Source organism: Lissotriton helveticus, chromosome 11, assembly GCF_964261635.1.
Source record: "Lissotriton helveticus chromosome 11, aLisHel1.1, whole genome shotgun sequence".
NCBI lineage: Eukaryota > Metazoa > Chordata > Amphibia > Caudata > Salamandridae > Lissotriton > Lissotriton helveticus.
The window spans coordinates 1,099,251,036-1,099,274,361 of NC_136072.1; the positions used below are offsets into that span (position 1 = coordinate 1,099,251,036).

General features: G+C 47.2%; 3 protein-coding genes across 3 annotated transcripts in view; 1 reads left to right on the forward strand and 2 right to left on the reverse strand.

Annotated features, from left to right (window-relative positions):
- Positions 1-23,326, reverse strand: part of LRRC75B (leucine rich repeat containing 75B) — a 204,650-nt gene that overhangs the window by 144,759 nt on the left and 36,565 nt on the right. The gene's annotated exons all lie outside the window — the stretch shown is intronic.
- GGT1 (gamma-glutamyltransferase 1) overlaps positions 1-23,326 on the forward strand; it is a 784,209-nt gene that overhangs the window by 83,306 nt on the left and 677,577 nt on the right. The window lies entirely within an intron of this gene.
- On the reverse strand, positions 4,709-6,423 carry OPA3 (outer mitochondrial membrane lipid metabolism regulator OPA3). Its single transcript, XM_078667763.1, has one exon. It carries the CDS (start codon positions 6,275-6,277, stop codon positions 5,693-5,695), a length of 585 nt encoding a protein of 194 aa, XP_078523889.1. The 5' UTR covers positions 6,278-6,423; the 3' UTR covers positions 4,709-5,692.

A 23,326-nucleotide genomic window follows, 5' to 3' on the forward strand; every position in this document is an offset into this window, starting at 1 on the left:
AGGTGGGACATGCTCCCGCCTTTAGCCATTTGCGTGCTTTTATTAGTGAAAGACACACGCAAAAGCCAATCCTATGTGTGGGAGGAGTCAGACCCACACGGAGTAGTTAGAGTACTTACAAGAAGCCTACCAGAGCAGCGCATGCACTCTGGCTCAAGCTTGACCTAAAAAGTTCTGTACAGTTCTGGACTCCAGGCACTCACTGGGTTAATGTACCCCTCATATTCATAGGTGTTTTCAATTGGTCATTACCAGGTCCAGGATTAATCTGGTCGTCAGGTGGCCAGAGTGTATGGCGTCCATGCACTGTATCTGCGTAGAACTAATACAGTGTTTCACAGTAGCAAAAGAGCTAAAGCAAAAACATTTCAACAACTTCCCAAGTGGGTTAAACTGTTAATGTCTATAATGTGAAATCAATCTATCTTGAAGGAGTGCCCCATCTCTCTGTGTGCCATCCAGTGATTGGGGGCGATGTTGAACCCTTAAGGGAGTCCAGCAGAAAACAGAATGACATGTTCCATTAGGTGGGGTGAGGAGGGGATTGCAGTTCTAGAGTTTGAGTGGTCTCTCTATCTTTGCCGCTAAGTTGTCTAGGCAGACGCCCATTTAAAGAAGATCACTCCGCCAAAAAGGCACAATGGGGGTTCCACAGCAGATTTCCAAGCCATTGCTATGCGGCGCTTTAGTAGAACGAATGCCAGGTCCACTAACTTAGTGGCATGTTTGTTTTTCCATGTGTGAGTGGTCAGTCCCAGGAGGCACTGTAGGGGATCTGTCTGTCTGGGTTGTCCCCTAATGTCCATCAGTATCTGCACTGCTTCTGTCCAAAAGCGCTCAATTTCTGGGCAGGCCCACACCACATGGAAGAATGCAGTAGTCACACATGGGTGACATATGTTTGGTGCACATAATTAAATTGCCTATATATTTCATTTGTCAATTCCTGGAGACCCCACGGAACTGTTCAAACAAACTGGACTATTGCATGTACATAAGGTCCTGTCCAATAGAGAGGGCCCATTTATCCCTCAGGGCACGAAGGTTCGGCATGCGGCGCTCCAAAAACCCCTTATACAGCAGGGTACTCATAAGTTTACCCATACAGCACTCTAGCAGTAATTGTTAAGTTAGGTAGGTGGTGGGTTCAGTACGCTTGGGGCCCCATAGGGACTCCCTTGCTGCTGTCAGTAGGTCAAGAACTGCACCTCATGAATGTGATGCTGCTGTTTGAGGTCTTGGAAGGACAGCAAGATTTTGTGTTCGTAAAAGTTGCCCACCTGTGGATGTCCGCCTTCTTCCAGGGTTCCATGCTATGATGGGCCACTACTTTGCAGATTGCCAGAGACACCCGCAGTGGGGGATTGTAAGGCATGAGGCCACACATTGGGATCACATACCTGCTATCGTACCTTAAAAAGGTGAGCAACAGTAAAAGAAAGACAAATGAAAGGAAATTGCTTATTTAGAATCAGCCCTGTACACTTTAACATGCCTCCTTTTCTCAAGTTGACATTGGACTGCCTTAATTCACATACAGCACACATATTGACATTTAAGTGAACATGTGGCAGTCCTGTACCAAGAGGGGTCAAGGTAGCTATTACAGCTCAACTTATAATTAGGGGCCATGTCCTGACCAAATAACAAAAGGCCACCTTGAAAGGTGAGGCCCTGGACCACAGCTCTTTGCCCATGGCTTAACACGACTGAAGGCTGTCCTTCATGTTTGCATGGAAGGAGCTTCCACAATGTCCTCTTGAGTGAATTACAATGGCATCATAAAAGCAAAAATGCTCTGATTTCACTGGGAGCGGGACTGCTTTACATCTGCCAAAACTGCATAAGCACTGGATCCCTCAAGCCAGCAACTAAGACAAATCACCCCCAAGGATATTCTCCTACCTAGCGGCCAAAACCTGGAACTCTCTCCCCACCCATCTCCGCCTCACTCAGAACCACCTCTCATTCAGAAAACAACTGAAAACTTGGATATTCGACATATAATAGATTATATTTTACCCCCTCCCCCTCCAGCGCCTTGAGACCCCCTGGGTATATGAGGCGCTATACAAATGCCGAACTTGAACTAGGATATGAGTCTAAAGTAGATGTCCTCATTCTCTGACGAGAGCTTGAGCTGGAAAAACCGGTTTTGAGGATGTGTTGCGCAGACGAGGATATTAGTCTGTTCCGAGGAGCTGCGATGCAGGGTTGGCATTGCAGCTGCCTTCAACGAGGGACGCAAGGGCCTGCGCAGAGAATGCGTCGGGCAGCAGTTGTTCCGAAGAGGCTGCGGGCTGCAAAGGCAATACAGGTCTTTGCAATGGGTCTAATCCACGCAGCAGCGGTGAGGAGTCAGTTCTGCTCGGGGTTGTGCTAAGCAATAGAGGAAATGTGTTGGTTCCGTAGGGTCCACATGGGCTGCACAGCACCCCTCAGTCCAGAGCCAGCCTTCTTTAGACTGTCAAGTTTCGAAGGAAGTGGACCAGCTGAATAACTAGCGGAGGGCTGACCACCAACACTGACAAGATGTGCAGGTGAGCAGAAGCAGCAGTGACCTTGACAGACAGACACTCTCACTAACTTACTTGTGCACTCCAGTGAGAACTACTTCCCCTCTGCCCGGGAAGTCCCCTAGGAACATAGAGCTCGTCAAAGGTCTGCCTGTACATGTGCTGCCCTAGAACACAAGACACCTACTATGACTCCACAGCTGTGGTCAGTGAACTCCCACTTGCAGGCAGTGAAGACGTCTCTGTGGTACCCTCATCCACCCCTTGATCCCACCTGACATTGTGAAGGTTCGGTAACAAGCAGCTAGATTTGGTATTTGTGAAAGCTGCTGTTTGTCCCAAAAGAACTAAAAAATGCTGCTCCCTTCACCCATGTGCACTTCTCGCTGGTGAAGAGAGACCACAGAGACTGGACCTCCTAAAGAAAATGTCTCTTGCTAATGATGGCTTCTAATAGATTACCTGCACCGCCTTCATAGATGCACCAAACTCTAATCACAGGATGCCATTATCCCATGCACACCCCCATGCCCTTTAGGGCACAACAGCACCTAGGAAGATTCCAAGATATGGGCATTTTTTATGAAGTGGTGCATTAGGCGCCATAACACAAGGGCTCAAAGGTCTGCTGTACCCTAATTCTAGCTGTATCCTACCACCCAACTAAGGCTAGAGGGAGCCCATTTTACTGGTTGACAGACCATGGCACCCTTGCTACACTGCTGGTTTTATGTTCATGTGGCACAATAGTGATCAAAAGGTACCTGAAGCTCCAGGGTGCTCTTGGGAACGTGAACATCCTACCCGCAAGGGTCAGGGCAAAGCTACATGTCTGTTACGATTTTCCAAGGACAGTAATTGTGGTAACAAATTAAACTTCTCTCACCAGTCACGGAAGCATCCAAGAGCACTTTATTTCATCCTGTGTCATATTTAGAAGAACCCCAGCTCTCTTCATGCTATCCTATAGTAACTATGGATCAGTAACTGGAAGCACTGGCTCATCAAGACAGCGGACTGCTGAATCTACTCCATTTCCTGGGGCCTGACCAGCTTACTTCGGAATCTACACGACTTCCTGTGGCCTGAACTATACTGTCTGCCTACAGTAATGACTTATTAACCTCGCGGACAACAGACATCTGGATTTCACTAAAAGCTATTGTTTTAAATGTGTTATTAACTTGTGTATAATATAAAAAAAAAAGTTTTTTAAGAGCAATACGACTGGCTTGACCTGGTCCTTTTTTGATTGTGAACACATTGTGTTAGTGTGTCTGGTACAAACCCTCACACCTCAACTGCCTATTCACCGCTACCTGTCTCAACACTGCAGATTTCTTATTTCTCATCTTCAGTCAGATTTTTTTCATAACAATTACAGCTCCTGAGACCCCCTCCCAACTCCAAGCAGAACTGCACTTTAATATAGGTTTTCATAGGCTTTTCCCTCCATAATGTAGTCAGATTTGGAATGGTCAACCAAAACCGGCCACAGGATGCTTATTTCCGGTCCAGGGAAGACCTGGCTTGGTAGTTCGGGCTGGACTGTTCCCATACGGAACACGGTCAGACTGATTTGCATATGGCTGGGTCTGAACCAGGGTGGCGAATTGAGCTAAAGAACTAAAATGGATTAAACCCAGATCTTTGACTGGGGGAGTGTCTGAAGAGTTTCAGTGCTTCGTCCATCATCTCCTTGTGTTTGCAATCAAATGTTACCCTTGTATTTAAACAAGCATTGGCAAAATCAAAGGGTATGCCCCGAACTTGAGTTCTGCCCACAACAAAGAAGAGCAGTTAAATAAAATATAGAAAACGATTACTTTCCGTATTAAATGCATCTATAAGATAAAAAAAATAGAATTTGATATTTCAGTGCACTTTTTTTATTGGAAAATAGTCCCTCACGCATTGTAATGTAGGCACTGCATAGGAGGTAGAATGATGCACGTTTAAACCGCCAATAGCATGAAGTGAGAGAGAAATATTACACGGGCGAACTGCAAGCCCACTATAGGTACTGTATACAGATGCGTTGGTAAGCCGGACCTACAAAGCAGCTATGTTGGGAAGTGAAATATTGCGAGTCACAGTATCAGCAGGTCGAAGTGACAATAACATCAGGGTAATCGCAAGTTGAAGCATGGAAGCAAAGTAGCAATGACAAGAATAAATGGATGAAAAAAATGTAAGTGCTGTCAGATTTTAATAGAAATCAACATTCTTTCCAGACATAACGTTTAGAACGACAAAACTGACCAAGGGTGTTCAACAAAGTAGGGTCAATTGGACTGGATCCATGACAGGTTTTCAGGATAGTCACAGAAGATCCATTTACATACAATGTATTTAAAGGGAACCTAAAAAGTATCAAAAAAATAAAAACATATGACGAAGATACATGACATTAGGTAGTAATATTTTGAGAGGCTTCCTCTGTATCGTGAAAGGAGAAATTAATGTTTCTAAACTCGTTTTCTATTAGTTTGAGTCTCTGGAGATACAATCAGTGTCAGCCCCAGCTTCCGGTGAGGTGGGGGTGTTGGAAAGGTTCTAGTGGAGGACCACAATGATGGCGAATGAAAAGTTGTTATGCAGCCCAACACCCAAACCATGTGACATAATACAGCAGAGGGCGATTAAATGGTATCACACGCTTTTTTAATAAAAAAAATTATAATTTAGATAATCTCTCTCAGATATTAGTGTCAAGTAAAAAGAGCCTCATAACGTCTGTTCAACCATGTTACAGTTTCAGATGTAACAGGCCTGCTCGCTCGTCTGTACGGAGGACCCGAGAGTAATATTAATAGTGCATTTAAAAATAAAAATAATGTTCACTTAAAATAACCATGGCTTTCACATACTGTAATTGCCCACCTTTTTTTTATTATTATTTACAAGCTTTTAGAACAGATTTCACCTTCAACCATCCTTCAAATGTAACCTGGCGTTTTAATCATTTGGCTTGACTGATGCAGCCCTAGGAAAACGGGCCCCTGTTCTCCATGTCATGTAAAGTCTCATATTCTCCATGTCATGTTAACTCTGGTGTTCTCCATGTCATGTTAACCCACAAGTGAAGCAGTCACCTTACAGAACAGGCAGGCACATGGGGCTGGCTTCTTGGCGGAAGTGCGTCATTTGCTGTGACCGTGTCCCGTCTGTCGGGGTCATTTCTTGCTCTGCGCGAGCCGGTTCACCTCGCGCAGCTGGGCGTCCATTGTCTCTATGGTCAGGTTGAGCTCGGAGATCTGCTCCTGTAGGTGACCCAAGGTCGAGCTGAGCTCCTCCTCCTTCTTCTTGCTGTTCATGGCCTGCCGTGCGTACTCCGCAATCATGCAGCCCCCGCCGACGGTGAAGATTATGACTTCGCCCAGGAGCTCGGCCCCCAGCTCCGCCGCAGCCTCCTCGTTGAGCGGTTTGATGGTGGCTCCCCGGAAGCCCATCACCCTCATCTTGGTCCGCATCTCCACCCAGTGGTAGAACTGCGCCGGCGGCAGGCAGACGTAGGTCTTGAAGAACTCGCTGCGGCGCGCGCCCGCCTTGATGCGGTTGGCCACCGGCTTGCTGAGCTGCCGGATGCCCAGGTACAGGAGTTTAGCGATCGGGAAGGCGCCCACCACCATCTTCAACGCGATGACGTCAGTGACGCACGACGCAGACCCAGCGCGACCTCCCCGAGGGAACGTAGTCAGGTCGGCGGTTGGCCTGAAAATCCGGCACGGATCCGCCCCTCCTGGACCTGGTGTGAGCATCGCTGGATTAAAGATTGGAAAATGACGTTTTGGAACGTCGGAGCAGCGTGTCGCGTTGCGAAGAACTGTCCCGATAGCAGCGTTGACATTTTATAACGAGAACCACGTGCACAAAAGGGCAGTACTGTGGAATCATGCGACTTTGCTATAAAGATTTAAATACTCGGTGTGTGTGTTTTTTTTATTTTTTATTTTAATTTTTTAGTCAGTTTTATAGTTTGCTCACTTGAATAGGGCAGTTTCGGCACCCGCCTGCTCTACCTCTTTGTAGGAAAAACTTTTGACGCCTCTAGGTAAAGTCCTAGCTATATAAAATGCATTTATTTATTTATTTATTTATTTATTTAATGCATTTTTATAAAGCGCGGACTTTACCCGAAGGTGTCAGAGCACAATAGAGCAGTTACGTTACATGAGAGAACTGTTGCAGGAATAGAACAAACAAACATGGCCTGAACAGAGTGTACAAGCAAAAGTAAGAATAAATATGACACATTTTACAATGACTAGAGAACTTCCTGGCGAACAATAGCAGGTTATAGAATCAAAACAACACAGGCAAAAGGAAAGCAATTTCAAACACAGCAAACACAGGATGTACATCAAAAATATAAACATATGTGACAAATTTACAAAGACTAAAGAACTTCCTGGCAGGATCTGAGGAGGAGGGAATTAGTTCTGAAAGTGTCTTTGGAATAAAAGAGATTTGAGGTCCGCTTTGAAGATCTGGATGGAGGTGATGGAAACGGAGGGAAGGAGGAAGCGAGTTCCAGGTTCTCACCGCATTCCCTGAGAACGATTGTGCCAACAGTTTTTCTCTTTTGAAGGAGGGGGGTTCAAGTAGGAACTTTTCTGCATTCCGAGAAGGTCTTGAGCCTCCAGACAGTTTGAGTTTATTCGCCAGATAGCGAGGGGAGGAAGAGTGCAAAGCTTTGTGGGTGATGCACGCTGTTTTGTAGATAGCTCTAGCCTCAATGGGAAGCCATCGGAGAGAAGACAGGATAGGAGTGATGTGGTCATTTCGTTTGGACCCTTAGATGAAGCGAGCTGCTGAATGGAGGACGGATTTGAGGGGAGAGAGGTGAGATTTGGGAAGGCCAGTCAGAAGAGAATTGCAATAGTCAAGTCTAGAGAGAACTAGCGATTGGACCAAGGTTTTTAGGTCATTCTCCGGGAAGAATCGACAAATCCCCCATAAGAGTCGCAGTTGATAAAGTGCGCTCTTGGCCATGGAGTTGATGTGTGAGACTAGGTTGAGTCTTTTGTCTAGTATGACACCTAGGGATTTAGCGCAGTCCACAATGATGGGTTTACTGTTGAGTAGATTTGATTGATCCATCCAGGCTTGAACAGGAGGCGGCGAGAGAGAGTTAGATATGAGGAGGAATTCCGTTTTGGAGGGATTGAGAATGAGTTGGTGAACTAGCATCCAGTTGTGAATAGTGTTAAGAGTAGAGCTGAGTAGTGAGAGATCATGAGGGGAAGACACCTTGAGGTAGATTTGGGTGTCATCAGCGTAGAGATGGTAGAGAATTCCAGATTTGCTTAGAAGGTTCCCTAATGGTTCCAGATAGAGATTGAACAGAGTGGGAGCAAAGATAGAACCTTGAGGGACGCCTTGATCAACCACCAGTGGAGACGAGAGACTATTTGCAATCTTGATAATTTGTGTGTGGTTATGTGTCTTGTAAAGCGCACTGCTGCCCTGAGGCGTCGTGGCGCTGTAGACCGCTGGGGAACCCGTCCTGGCTATCCCTGTGAGATGGTCCCTACCGGGTATCTCCAAGGTGAAACCAGGCATCCCCGGCGAATGTGGGGGGCCGTTGTAGAGATGAGGCAAGCTAATGCCCAGAGTTGCCGAGTGTGATCCCTGGTTAGAGTAGGCACCGAGGCGAGAATTATCGAGTCCGCTGACCCTGGTCCACGACCCTGCCGCGTCGGGAATTGAACCCTGGTCCCGGGCCGTTCTCTGCTTCCGGGTCTGCCGCCTCTAACCAGTGAGCCACACCACTCCATTTGGGATCGGTCTGTGAGGAAAGAGGCAAACCATTTGAGTACTGTGCCTTCCACGCCCATTCTCTGTTGAAGAATGTTAAGGAGGGTGGTGTGATTAACAGTGTCAAAAGCTGCAGAGAGGTCAAGAAGAATCAGAAGGCACGATTCCCCTGAATCAAGAATATGCAGCGCATCATCGATCACTTGCAGCAGGGTTGTTTCAGTGCTGCAGTTTTGAATAAAGCCCGACTGGAACATGTCGAGGAGATTATTGTCCATAATGTGTTGGGACAGTTGTTTTGCAACACATTTTTCTGTGATCTTTGAAAGAAAAGGGAGATTGGTGATGGGGCGGAAGTTACTGAGGTCATTTGCATCTGCAGAGTTTTTTTTTAGAAGGGGGGTAACCTGTCCTGTTTTGAGGACACTTGGGAGGGATCCTTGACTGAGGAAGAGATTGACTATCCTGGTCCAGTAGGAGAGAGTGTTAGTATAGAAATCAATGGCGATGCCACTGGGAATGGGGTCAGAGGAATGGTTGGAGGGTTTGGTTTCACGGATGCATTTGAGGAGATCAACCTCTGAGATGGCGGCAAAGTTCTGCCAAGTGACTAAGGATTTTCGCTCCTCGATGGGGGTGGGGTGGGTGACCTGTTCCACCAGAGAGTTTACCTTTTGGTCGAAGAATATAGCGAACTCAGTTGCTTTCTTTGATGCATCCTCAGGCTTGATGGTTTGGGGAGAACAATTTGGGTTTTTGATGAGGTCGAAAAGTTTTTTGGGTCTGTTTTTAGCTGAATCGAGGAGGGATCTGAAGTGTGATGTTTTTTCCTGGAAGATGTGTTTGTGGTAAATGGATCTTGCTGAACGTAAAAGAGAGAGGTTGGGGGTGGATGGAGAATGTCTCCAGTGCTTCTCTAAGATTCTGAGGTTTTTCCTTTCGTCGTAGAGATCTTTGTTGAACCATGGGGTGGGTCTTTTCCTTTTGCTTTGTAGTGGAGCAACCTTGTTGATTTTAACTGCAAGGATTGAGAGGCAAAGGGGAGTGAGATAGTTGACATCCGGATTGGGGTCTACACTAGGAAGAGACTGCATAGCAGAATCACATAGAGACTCAAGATCAATGTTTTTTGTGTTGCGGAACCACGTACGTAGCGGCTCTTTTGGGTTGGCCGAGAGTTAAAATGTGAGAGAGGTGAAAACAGAAGGGAATGAGGAAATGGTTAGACCAGTCCACAAGGATGGGTGAAGCAGTGGTAATCTGGTCTGATTTGGAAATCACAAGGTCCAGAATTGAGCCCTTGGCATGTGTAGATTCCGAGCAGTGTTGTGTAAGATCATTAGCGGAAAGAAAGGTTGCAAGCTTGTTGGCAGCCGAGTCTTCCAAAGAGCCCCAGTGGAGGTTGAAATCACCTAGGAAGATCTGCTTGTCGCTCTGTGAATATTGGTCACTAATGAAGTCAATGAATTCCTCCATGAAGGAAGAGCAATTTCCAGGTGGGTGGTAGATGGTATGGAACCTGAAGGGTGTGCCATGATGAACTTGGAGGGTGTTTCTGAAGATAATCGCAACACCTCCCCCGATTTGGCCTGGTCTGTCGTTTCTGAGAATAGAGTAGTCAGTAGGTAACAAAAGATCAAATGAAGTGTGAGAGGAGTCATTAAACCAGGTCTCAGTGAGAAAGAGCATGTCGAGGTTGTAGTGAGTGATGGTGTCGGAGATTTCCAGTTTGTGTTTGGTTGCAGATCTGCAGTTATGGAGCATACAGTGTAGCTCTGATGCAACTGTTTTGGTGATGTGAGTGTCTGGACTGATGAGGGGGATAGGGATTAGATTCTTGAATGAGGGTGCCCCTTGAGGTCGAGGCTGGAAAGTTCTGATGGAAGAGATTGTCTGAATGGCAAATTGAGTAGAGTTGTTAGGAGAGGCGAGTGTAGGGGAAATGACATTGATGGTCTTGTAAGTAGCCGATAGGTTGGTAATGTCTGTGGAGGATAGATTGTGGTTGGCTCTATTGGGGCGCGGGAGCAAGGAACTCATCGGAAGGTTGTTCGGGGATGGGGATATCTTAGTACATAGGAGTGAAATGGACGCTTCAAGCAGGGAAATGGACGTGATGAGGGAATCAAGTTTAGATTCCAGAGAGAGGTGTGCTGAGCATGGAGTGAAGGGTGGCTCAATGGTTACGGGAGAGAGTGGACTAGGCGAAGGAGGACAGGAGGAAGTGGGGGACCGGGGAGAGTGTTGGGGTGCGGGGGTCGAAGGTGGGAGAGGAAGTGAAGTATGCATAGAAGGGCAGTGGGTTGTGGGGGGCTGGGGGAGATATGTGATGAAAGGGTCTGAGGGGGGCTGGTGTTGAACAGAGGTGAAGAATAGACATCATACCTAGGAGGAGATAGTTGAGAAGTAGAAATCGATGGCTGGAGGAGGGGGGAGGGAGTGGGGTAATGGGAAGGCCATGGATATGGTGGGGTGAGAGGAGAAGGGGTTGAGCAGGGAGAGGAGGGAGGGAGGTCTAAGGGAGGCCACACGATTGGGGAGAAGAGAGGGTGCAGGCCAGGTACCAAGGAAAATGAAAGGTGAGAGTAGGGGTAAAGGCACCAGGCAGAGTGGGGGGGGGTTGAGGAAAGGGGAAGAGCGGAGAGGGGTGAGGGGCCGAGGGGAGAGTGAGGGGAGGGTAAGGCGAGTTGATTGGTGGTTCAGATTGTAAGAAAGGTGGATTAAAAAGGGGGAAATGGGAAGGAATGGGGGAGTTGGGGGGTGAGAGAAGGCAGTGGAATAGTGGGGAAATTCAGGATGTAGGGGTGAAGTGGGGTGTAAAGCAGATGAGGTAAGGGGGAGGTCCAGTTGGGAAGGTGGCACAATGGGAGGGGAGGGAACGAGAAAAGGGGGGGAATGGTCAACCTGTGACTCTCGGGAGAGCGGTCTGAAGGAATGTATGGGGGTCAATGGGGGAGAAAGGGAAAAAGAAGACAAGTTTGAGGAGGAAGAAGAAGAGGAAGAATCTAGAGAGATAGTAGTCGCAGGGGTGGGACGCAGGGAGTGGAAGATGTGGTCAAAGAGAGAGAGACAGGAGTCAGAAGCTTGGATCAAGACAGTGCCCTTGTTATAAAGTGTAATGGTGAGAGAGCCGTTAAAGCGAGCGGAGGGAGACATTTTTAACCGCTTCCCATGCGGGAAAGAGGAGGCGGAGGATATGTTGAGGGAATTGGAGAAGCTGGAGGACCAGGAAGGGATGTCATTAGTGAAGAAAAGGAAGTCATTTTTAATCTTCCCTAGGCGCCCATTATGGAATTGGTCAACAAAGAGGGAATCTGGTAATTGTTCAATGATGTTATGTTTAAACCGTTTAGCTACTGCTTTGGACATATGAGGGGGATAGATTACTTTGAAGCAGTTGATTCCAGACTTCATTCGACTGGAAGCCATGATAAGGAGATGAGGTGAAGACTTGGCGCGGTGGACAGAAGAAGGGTGGCCACTGGGGTAGTGAAGGCGGCGCAAAGAGGTAGGATAAGAGGGGGTGCGCAAATTCCGGGAGTCTGTGAGAATAAAACCAATAGGAGTGAGGTCAGAATAGGACCAAAAGGTAGATACCCGACAAGGCTAGAAACAGGTAGAAAGATACAGGGGAGAAGCAGCATTGAATCATAAATGCATACCTCATCAGTTTCTAAAAGAGGAAGAGGAAGCACCAGTCCGAGATGTCCATCCAAGAATTTAAGGATCATTCCTCTCTCTGTTCTAATCATAAGTAGGGCACGCACAAGCTCTCCCCTGACACCAGTTGCTCCTGCCCTGGCCCTTTCTGGGGTGCATTGTTCCAGAGCTGTGTTCCACGAGTCCAATGGCTTCAGATGGCTTTGGAATCACTCCAGGAAGATCTTCCTTTTTGACTTGTGCGGGGTGATTGGGGGCTGGCAGCTGTAAGTATGGGTCTGCTTCAGCCGGCCGATTGGAGCCACGATTGCACCAGTGCATCTCAGAGATGAGTGCATGGAAATGGCTGTATCACAGGAGCACCGGGAGCAGCAAGGGGCCAATTGGAGACAGTGAAAAGCTGTGCCCTGCTACTAGAATGACAGAGAGTGAAACGAGCCATTAGAACAACAATTTGGCGGTTAGCGTGGGGCGATTCCGACCATTTCTAATTGAGTTGTCCTTCTCAGGCGCCATGTTAGGGTCAGGCACAGGCTTTGGTATGATCGGCTGAAAGTATCTACTCAACTTCGTGGAAGGCTTCAAACCCAGGAAGGAGTCTGCGTGACCCAGTCTCCAAGGCTGCAATCCTCAGGCCAAATCCCGATGGAAGTCCGCAGTTCTTTATGGCACCGAGTATCCTGTGCACACTACCAAATGGAGCTTTGTTCTTGTTGCTGTTCCCTCTAAAATGGCGGCCCCCCTATTGGTTTCGCTTTCGTGAGCCGGTTTAGTGAACTTATACAGCCCCGGTGGTGTCACGGTTGAGGCGGCGCGGTAGGCGGCAGGGGTGCAGCACTGACCTTGGCTCTGCAGTTATTTCCTGCGCGCCCATGCGTTTGACTTCCCGCAGTTGTGAAATCGTCCGTCTCCGCTCTCTCTGCAGTGATCAGTGTGTGTTCGCCATGTTTGGACCCACTGCCCTTCTTGCCTCGGGCGATTTTCTGATATTTCTCCTTCTCATCTGCTCTGCACAGCGTCGCTCCACGGCTTCCCCGCTTCTCTGCACTTTCCGATTGCCGAGCCGGAAACATCTGAAAGGGCTGTCAGTCAGTGCATTCTTGTCAGCACCAACCTGCTCAGTCCTTCTGAAGTGGGTCTGTATTACAGTTGGTGGTGCTTCCTGTGGTACGCGTTGTATACGGAGCAGCGGCGAGGGCAACCTGAAGGGAAGATGTCGCGATGTATCACTGATCAGTCCGACATCTGCATCAACATCAATGGACAATGCTGCAACCAGCCAGATCACAGGATGACACTCTGAAAGCCATATGCACTCTTGCGTTTGCTGGATATGCTTATTTTCGTACAAATCAGTTGCCCACATAGCTCACTGCAACAGGGCATCAGTGGAACCCCTACTGCTTAAGTCTGCCATTTTATGATTGTCCTGGCTAGCACTATGCTTAGAAAGGACAGGCGCTGCACCCATGCAGTATTGTCCCAGTCCTCAGCGGCAGCACCGGTTACTTTGTCTCGCTGGCAGCGCAAGCTTCCGATCATCCAGCCAGTCCGTAGTTGCCGTAGTTTACTGGCGCCGCCGTTACCCAGCCCTCACAGCCGCTATGTTAGGAGCTCCGTTCAGCCTCTGAACCACCGCTCCACACAATCTGCTTGCTCTCTGCCGAACGCTCAGTTTTGATTAGGACAGCGCTCCATAATATAAAAATAAATGAATGCAACTTTGGTGTGTCAGTGGCCTCAGACTAAATGCAGTGCAAGCACACAATGCTGATAGGGCTAAAGGGCTTTCTTTACCCATTACCTCCACCCCCGGCATGTGTCATTCTCATCCCAGACTACTGAAGCTTGACCTGCTGTGGTATCGACTGAGCAGTGTCTGGAGTATTATCCCGGCCATACAAGTTTTCACAGGTCTTTAAAAGATAATTTACATGCCACTGTGAACTGGTTAACAAGGCTTTATTTTTTTAGGTCGAGCCTGGGCAGCGCATGTGCTGCTCTGCGAGGCATACTGTATCAGAGTATGGACTGAAAGCTCCGCCCATATTTGTCACTGGCTTGTGTCAATGTCTTCTGTAAATGCTGGCTTCTGATTCGTTAATAGGCTTGTTAGGCCCTCCTTAGTACCGCCTTGTCTTCCTTTGTCACTTCTAGAGGACTGGCCCTTTTACCTATGTTGTCACATGGTATGTCTTATTTAGTCAGGAAGCACTAATTTCTTTAATGAGCTTCTCGTACTGCAGGCACGACAACATGCTTTTATGCAACATTCAGCGCGCTCTTCACTTTCCTTAACTTCAGCCCGGGCAACGGCGGCCGCTGCTTTAAAGTGAAAAAGGTCTTGCATTTACAAGAGTTTGAGCTTACGTGTTCTATCTTCACGCTTGAGTGGGACGATACGTAATTTACACACATTGATGGACAACACATTTACAGGCAGCAATATTGCCTACTCATTGCACACAATCAACTTAGAAAGAAGGAATGGTGTTTTGGAAATTTAATCTGTGATTTACCAGTCACACACCTTAACGTAACATGTGGTAACCCACTAAGTTGTCCTTAATTTGTAAAATAATAAATGCAGGGGGCCAAAGTCTTGCTCAGGAGCCTGAACCCAGCAATTTCAAATGTCGAGAGAGAGGACTACCAAGACTGCCTAGATGTGATTCTACTGTGTGCTACTTTCATCCACCACCGGGCACTCCCTGCACTTTTATATCACTCTTGCAGGTTATTATTAATATTTGCTTTCTTCCTTGGCCACAATTTTGCAATTTTCTCTGTCTCCTCTTTCACTTTTTCTCTTTTATCTCTCTTGTTCTGTAACGAAGTTGGAGGAAACTTTGTGTGGGACTCTGAAAATGAGTGGCAGTAGGCTCCACCTTCAACTACTGGCTCAAATTGAGCAGTGCTACTAAGTCTAATATTTTGATACCATTACACAAGGGCAGCATCACCCATGAATATTTTACATCTCGTTGGATAAACGAAAACTGCGCCTTCAGTCAACAATGGGTCAGGAGCATTTTTCTGGACTAGCAACGAGTTGAAGCCTAGGAACAGTGTCAAATCAATACAAATATCTTTGTTATACTATCAGGTTTGTCCATTATGGTTAAACCGCACAATTTATCACTTCTTTTTCCTCATATAATGGCTATGAGGTTAGCTCCTACCCCATTTCTTGAAATACTTGTCCTACCTCATTACTTGGAGCAGGGCTGGCTTTAGGGCGGTGCGACCGGTGCAGCTGCCCCTGGTTCTGACTTTGGTGGGTGGGCGCTGTGTTGAAAAATAACTTTTGGTTTAAAAGCACATGAACTTCCTTGTGCATCCAGCAGTTTTCAATTCAGAAAGGGGGTGGTGATGGACAGAGCATCTGAGTTAAACAGACCACTCATACCCAGTCAAAAGATCAGGGCTTGATCCATCACCGTTTTTTAGCTCACTGCACCATCCCAGTTCAGAACCTGGCTATATGCTAATTAGTCTGACCCTGGCCCAGTGCATCATGGAACAGGGCAGACCAAACTACCAAGCCAATTCTTTACTGGAAAGGAAACAAGCTTCCGGGGACCGGTTTCTGGCATTACAGCCGTCTTCGGCCTGGCTTGCTTGAATCCTGATGGTGCAGTGAGCAAGGGACTCACATCTGAGCATACCCTGCCACTCCTATAGTGGCCAAAACGATTCAGAAAGGGGGTGGTGATGGACAGAGCATCTGAGTTAAACAGAACACTCATACCCAGTCAAAAGATCAGGGCTTGATCCATCACCGTTTTTTAGCTCACTGCACCATCCCAGTTCAGAACCTGGCTATATGCAAATTAGTCTGACCCTGGCCCAGTGCATCATGGGAACAGGGCAGACCAAACTACCAAGCCAATTCTTTACTGGAAAGGAAACAAGCTTCCGGGGCAAGCAGTTTTCAGGCAACAATAAAAATGGTAAGATAACTGGTGATTAATGTTGCTACTGGTGAGAGATCAGAATTTGGTCTAGTGGCAGTTTAGGCTCATCATAAAGTAGCGCAGAGGGTTTATGTGCCTGATGAAAAGAACATGTACAATGCGGATCACGGAACTGAGTGTGAGTGAACTATGAGCAGCACTATAAAAACAAGCATTGGCATAGCCAATAGGTCTCGCCTTTGGGACCTTATAAGTGTTTAGCCATGCAACAGTTTATGTTGTTGCACCAAGGATATTGTGCTACATAACTAAATACTTATAAGGTCCCAAAAGCGAGACCTATTGGCTATGCCAATGCTTGTTTTTTTACTGTGGGTTTTCCTAATATTACCATATTTTAGCTAGATGCTACACCAATGGGGGATATTTTATTTTGGTACCCTGGCCTATTTTTTGCCCCAGTCCGACCCTGGTGTTTCTAACCCTAAAAATAGCTAATGGAGCATTTCACATAGGGCAGGCAGCACTATTATCAAAAAACAACCAGTACAATAAAACGAACCCAAGCTGGGATTTTGATTAGACAAAATGCAGGCCTAAATCTAGATCATAATTGTAGGACAGTATCGACGCGCTGCAGGACAGAAAGTATAGACCTGGTCTCACGATTGTTCTGGCACAATAGAAAGCTGCTCGGAAAGGGGGAATTAAATCCCTGAAAAAAGTTGCACAGAGCACGAATCAAGTAAATGTTATAAGGATCAGCAAACAAGTGTGAATTGAGCGGAACCTTAATGAAAACGAAAAATCGAATACAGAAAAGGTAATAAAGAAAAGCCGCGCTCTCTTTCTGTGGCGGGCGGGCACGCGCTCGCTCAGTGCGTAGGAGGGACGCACTGATCCTTATTCTCTTACGCATCTGTATAGGAGGCCGAAAGGGGGCACGCGCCGGCAGTCAGACAGACGGACGGACCGAGCGCCATGGAGCCGCCGCTGCTGCTCACCGCCTGCCTCCTGCTGCTCGACAGGGCCCGCGCCGACCTCTCAGGTGAGTGCGAGGAAAGAGGGGGGGGACATCTCACCCTTGGGGGGGTGGAGGCGGGGGGGGGGTGTCTGTATGTGTGCATGTGTGTGTGTATGTGCGCTCGTGTGCCCGTGTGTGTGTCTCTGTGTGTGTGCTTGTGCGAAAAGCAGGGGCTGTGGCTGTGTGTGTGTATGTATGAGGCTTCCAAGGAGAGAAAGAAGAGACAGGAGAGGGTGAGCGCGCGACCTGATCCCATTGCGGCCGGCTGCGTGCGCGTAACAGCCTCTTGTCCGCTCTGCCTACTCCTTGAAAGTCAAAAGCCTGAAATGATTACAAAAGACTCGCTCTGCGACAGCAGGCCTTTGGCCTGCAATCGCAGGGCGAGTCCTAAAAAGGAAATGTATATCAGAAAGAGGCTAATGAGAGAAAAGGTACACTGTTGGAGAGAGGTAGTGAGAGAATTAATGGAGAAGGAGGGCACAGGGAGGTGGGCACCAAAAAAACTGTGGCACCGGGCACCACCAGCACCAAAGCCGGCCTTGGCTGGGAGTGTTAGCCCCTCCCCTCTTTTGAAGTTTGTGTCTAGTTGCACCCCTAAAGCCATGTATATATGAAGTATTCACATTACATTGGTACGTGTGTATACAGGCAGCACTTTATTTGTTAAAAAAAATAAGTGCTAGGCAGTACGGCAAGTTTTAGGAAGCTGCTGTGGCTGGCATCGGTCAATGCCCAAGCAAGTGATGCTTGAATGCCAGTATTGATGTTACCTACTGACCACTAAATGCCAGTGTCACCATTACCTACTAATCATCTCCCTCATACCAGTGGGACATTTTGGACAGTTCCAGATCACCTTATGCTGTAAGCATGGAATGGAGTTGCTGGTTTTATTATTTAAGTATGTTGAATTGTTCGGGCGCCAGCTGGACTGGGTGATTGTCATATTCTTTTTCTGCAAAGGAGATGGGGGGGCTCCGAAACTACTCACAAGTGTAGTCTGATTGTTTCTCGGGGTCCTAGCAAGGGATATCTTGGGGTATACCCATCATCACTGGATTGCACTTGTGATGTGCTATCATGTTTGGTTTGTGTTGATATTGAGTTTTATAGCATTGAACCATGTACTCCTGTCATAGTATGATATGCAATGTACTGTACGTCTGATGCTGCCTTCCGGGTAGGACTGAAGTGTGTGCTGTATGCCGGATGATTAAAAATCCATAAAAATTGGTTTAAAAAAAGAAAAAGTATGTACAATTGTTAAATACTCTACTGATTTGCCCAATTTAAAATTTTGCAGGAAGTGTCACTATGTTCTGGCCTGCCACAAATACATACGCTCTGGTTTGATATATAAATGCCAGTGCAGATCACAGCCAAACACCAGGACAAGTTGAGCACTGGTTCAGGCAAAAAGATAGTCGTTTCTAGAATATAATGGGAGGGATCCAAGTTGCGTATGTAGTAGTATTTATTTTGTATGAATCTAGTTGGAAAGCAACTGCCTATTTACAGCCTCCGCAGCGTAGCTGGGTTTTTCATAAACTAACCCCACCAGTGTCTGCCACACTGCTTGCGTTGTATTGCTATTGCAGCAGTTCTGTATATCGCAAACAAACCTGGTCGAAAGGCAGCTGCTGATGCCACAGCTGTTTCGTCACGGGGCAAGCCTCCATGTTCACTTCTCTAAAAGTGCATGCACTGAAACTAAAATCCCAGCTATTTTAGGGCAAAACACTGAACCAACCCATCTGAATTGAAGAGGTTTCAATGCTTTGCTGCTGCCCGTTTGACTTACAACGTGCTTTCTCTTTCCACAAACTCGATGTTTGTGTTACTTTATTTTGAGATGCTTTTAGTATTACTGTCACACACACAACCACACGCACAACCACACACACAACCACACACACAATCACAACCACACACACACAACCACAAACATGCCCACACACACAACCACACACACAACCACACACAACCACACGCAAAACCATGCACATAAACACACACAACCACACACTCACACAACCACACACAACCACACACACACACAACCACACACAACCACACACATACCTACACACACAACCACACACACACAACCACACACATGCCCACACACAAGCACACATGAAAGCACACACAACCACACACACGCACACACAAGCACACACAACCATGCACACAACCACACACTCACACAACCACACACACAACCACACACACAATCACACACTCACACAACCTCACACACAACCTCACACACAACCACACACACAACCAAACATACAATCACACACACAACCACACACACAACCACACACACACACAAACAACCACTCCGTCAGTGCACACTTTCACAAGACACAGACACCATCAGTCGTCAGTGTACCCTTTCACCGGGCACAAACACCACCAGCCATCAGTGCACGCTTTCACCGGGCACAAACACCACCAGCCGCCAGTGCACGCTTACTCCAGGCACACACCACCAGCCGTTAGTGCACGCTTACACCAGGCACACACCACCAGCCGTCAGTGCACGCTATACCAGGCACACACACACCACCAGCCGTCAGTGCACGCTTTCACCAGGCACACACACACCACCAGCCGTCAGTGCACGCTTTCACCAGGCACACACACACCACCAGCCGTCAGTGCACGCTTTCACCGGGCACAAACACCACCAGCTGCCAGTGCACGCTTACTCCAGGCACACACCACCAGCCGTTAGTGCACGCTTACACCAGGCACACACCACCAGCCGTCAGTGCACGCTATACCAGGCACACACACACCACCAGCCGTCAGTGCACGCTTTCACCAGGCACACACACACCACCAGCCGTCAGTGCACGCTTTCACCAGGCACACACACACCACCAGCCGTCAGTGCACGCTTTCACCAGGCACACACACACCACCAGCCGTCAGTGCACGCTTTCACCAGGCACACACAACACCAGCCATCAATGCACAATTTCTACAGGAACACACACCAATAGCCATCAGTGCACACATCAATTGTTAACGCATCCACAATTTGTAGCAATCGCAGTATGGCGCACTTTACTTTTATGAACGTGGCCTAACCCCTGTAGGCAGCTAGGACTCTGACATGCAACCACTAATGAAGAGCTATTCAATTTATAACATTTTAATCATGTAAAAAATGGCAATTTAAGCAATTAGATGAACTGAAATGTATTATGGTTTCTTATTGTCAAAAGCAACTATTGTATTGTAAAGTATTCATGTTAGTGCAAAAATTAATGTATAATGAATCTAATTGCTTAGCCTACAGGGGCTAGGCCACTTTCATAATTCATACATATGCTAGAAGGCACTAATCTGACATAGCACAGAATACCTTGTTTGAATCTTCCAACACGAGTGCGGTTCTCACACACATTCATCTTTTTGCACTTTACTTTTAAACATATTCATCTAAAGTGCAGCATGCCACCATTGCTACAAAAATAAACACACATTTTTTTGTCCTACAATTTATAGACTTTTGTTGCAATTGGGGTTGCAATAATTAGCAATGCCAATAGCTCAAACTTGATTAATGCGAGACCTATTGCATTGCAAATGCTTGTTCCGTCTTGCCTTTCAGACTGCTTTTTAGCTATCTGTTGGCAACGACCTATTGTCTACATTACAGTAAACAAATTGGCTTCGGGTCAGCCCCTTGCTAAAAATTGAATAGCTTTATTGCCTACCTCAATGCCCTGCTCCTTATTCAATGGCATTCCTCCCTTTTCTTGTGTTTGTACAGCACAGGCGCATGTCAGTCTTACAGTGTTCTGATTGGTTGAATTATTTCCACAGCTGATGATGCTTACATTCAGGGAACCACTTGTTAGGTCTCACGATAGGCAGCGCTTGCGCTGCCTCTCTCCGAGGCCTCAAGTAATCTGTATGTTACCTGAAACTCCCAGAACTTTCTCCTGCCGCTTTCCATTTGTTTAAAGTTGCCATGTCTCCTGTTAGCTCGCTTTTAAGTGGCAGTTGATTGGATACTGACTTCCTTGTAGTCCGGAAGCAGCGGCGCCTAACTACTGTTGTCCTCCGCAATGCGGCACTACTCCTTTTGGATGCCTCCACCTTCCGCTTCATGTTATAGACCCTCCCCCACCCTTCTAATGCAAATGCACGTTCCCCTTCATTAGACCGCGATACTAGAAGATCGCGAGTCTGTTCTCTGCGCTGGGAAGGCATACCACCCGCGGTTTGCGATTCCCAGCTGGAAGACATTCTGCCCGCAGCTTTTGGCGTGTGTGGGAGAATGCGTTGCGGCGTCGCTTAATACACTTATTTTCATCCTGCTGATGACGGCGGTGGAAGACGCTCTGCTGTAAGTCCACGGCTTGTGATTACTGTTGATGTCGGTGTGCGGGAGAGAACGTGCTGCGTTGCCACATACATGTATTGTTATCCTGCTCTTGGCGGGGGACAATGAAGTGCTGGAACCCATACGGCCCACGGCTTGTTTAACTTGTGTCTGTTTCTGTTTTGGCCACGTTTACTTGCTTGCGATGCTTGGGCTCTGTCCATCGTTTCATCCAGTGGCCTCAGAGTGAGACATCACAAAGATGAGTCTCAAAAAGCAAGCGGTCATACCATAAAGAACGCCGCGCGATATGTAAACAGGATGCTGCTTTCATGTTTCCTTATTCTAATCTTGATGTTGCTAATGATGCCATTGCCTGCTGTGAAGGACATCACAGGGCGTTAACGTGTCTTTCTCCGCATTACCCTTTAGAATGGGGTATTTGCACTTTTATATAACCATTATGAATGTTTAGGAGTAACGCTGTATTTCAGAAGGGGTATCTGCGCTCCCTCCTGCGCCCTCTGATGCCATGTTCTGTGCAGTCACTTCCTGGACACGGAGTGCTCTGCGGGGCGAGGGGGCTCGCCCACTAAGCTTACAGCATGGTCTTCCCAGCACCAGCATTTAACCAGGGGAAGCTGCAGGGCAGGGTCCGCCTTCTTCTCAGCTCTCCTCACCCACCCCTCAGCCTCCTCCCCTCACCTCCTCTATAACAGTTTAGTCTTTTTCTGTGCTGCAGGCAGAAATAGCAGAGGAGTTTGTATTCCATATTCGATGTACCCAGGTTTACAAACAGCACTGAACACCATGCGGTCTGTGGTTTGTTTTGGTTTTGTCGTACAAAAGCGTGTAGAGGCGGTTTGCTGTATTTGAATACATTTGTCCTTTCTGTGCATGAACACTCGTAGGGAAGTGGGTGTTCTGTTTGGGAATACTACTTTCCGTCAGCCTCCATCCTACACACACAGAAAGGCAGCCTCATTAAGTCTGTGGGCTTTGTATGCACTTCATTTAATCTTAATGGTGGGGCTCAATTTAAATCACCGAGGACATAGGTGTGTAAAAAGGGTTCTCAGATTTGACCCATCTTTTTAGCAGACAGGAAAGACCAAAGCCTTGCAGGGCCTAAAAGCATACCAGACGTGGCCTTTATAGGACCAGATGCACACAAGTTGTTTTCTGTTGTAACACAGCGGTTTAGTCTTAGCCTTGATCTATTGTTTTGGCCTTTATTCATTTCTTCATACTCCGACACTCTATTGAAGCGCTTATGTGGGTGAATAACAGGTTGTCCCGGACGAAATTTCAGGAATGTCGAGTTGTGCTTTTTAAGTGAAATTCATAAAATTATGCCACAACGACGTAGAAGCATTTGCTGCAAAATTGTACTGTGGGAGCATGGGAACACAGTATACGACCAAAACGCACATATCTATTAAAGCGGGCTCATCTTCAGCATTTCACGGTATGTGCAACCATTGTTTCTGATTGAATGTATGCCATGAGTAGTAATGCAAGCAAGAATAAGCATTGGCAAATTCAAAAGCTCTTGCTACAGATACTCTGGTCCGTGGCAGGAATAGGCTTATCACATAAAGTCAAGGGTTGAAAGCGGTGTACCAAAAGCCTCTTATGTATATTGTTAACAATAGTTAATTATTCTTCAATAGTTGATTCTTTCACATGTGCTATCAAAACTATAACCTGACCTCTGATTCGTATAATTAGGCTAAATGGAGGGCCCTCAAAATCTTGCGCCACAGTACAACTCCACATGCTTCCCTCATAATAACGGTACATAAGGGGGTGGTGATGGACGGAGCATCTGAATCAATCAAACACTCAGACCCAGTCAAAAGATCTGGGTTTAATCCATCACCGTTCTTTAGCCCACTCTGCCACCCCAGTTCAGACATGGCTATATGCAAATCAGTCTGACCCTGTGCCTCATGGGAACAGTCCAGCCCGAACTGCCAAGCCATGTCTTCCCTGGACCGGAAACAAGCTTCCGAGGACCGGTTTCTGGCATTCCAGCCGTCTTCAGCCCGGCTTGCTTGAATCCAGTGGCAAAGTGCGCAAGGAACTCACGTCTGAGCATACC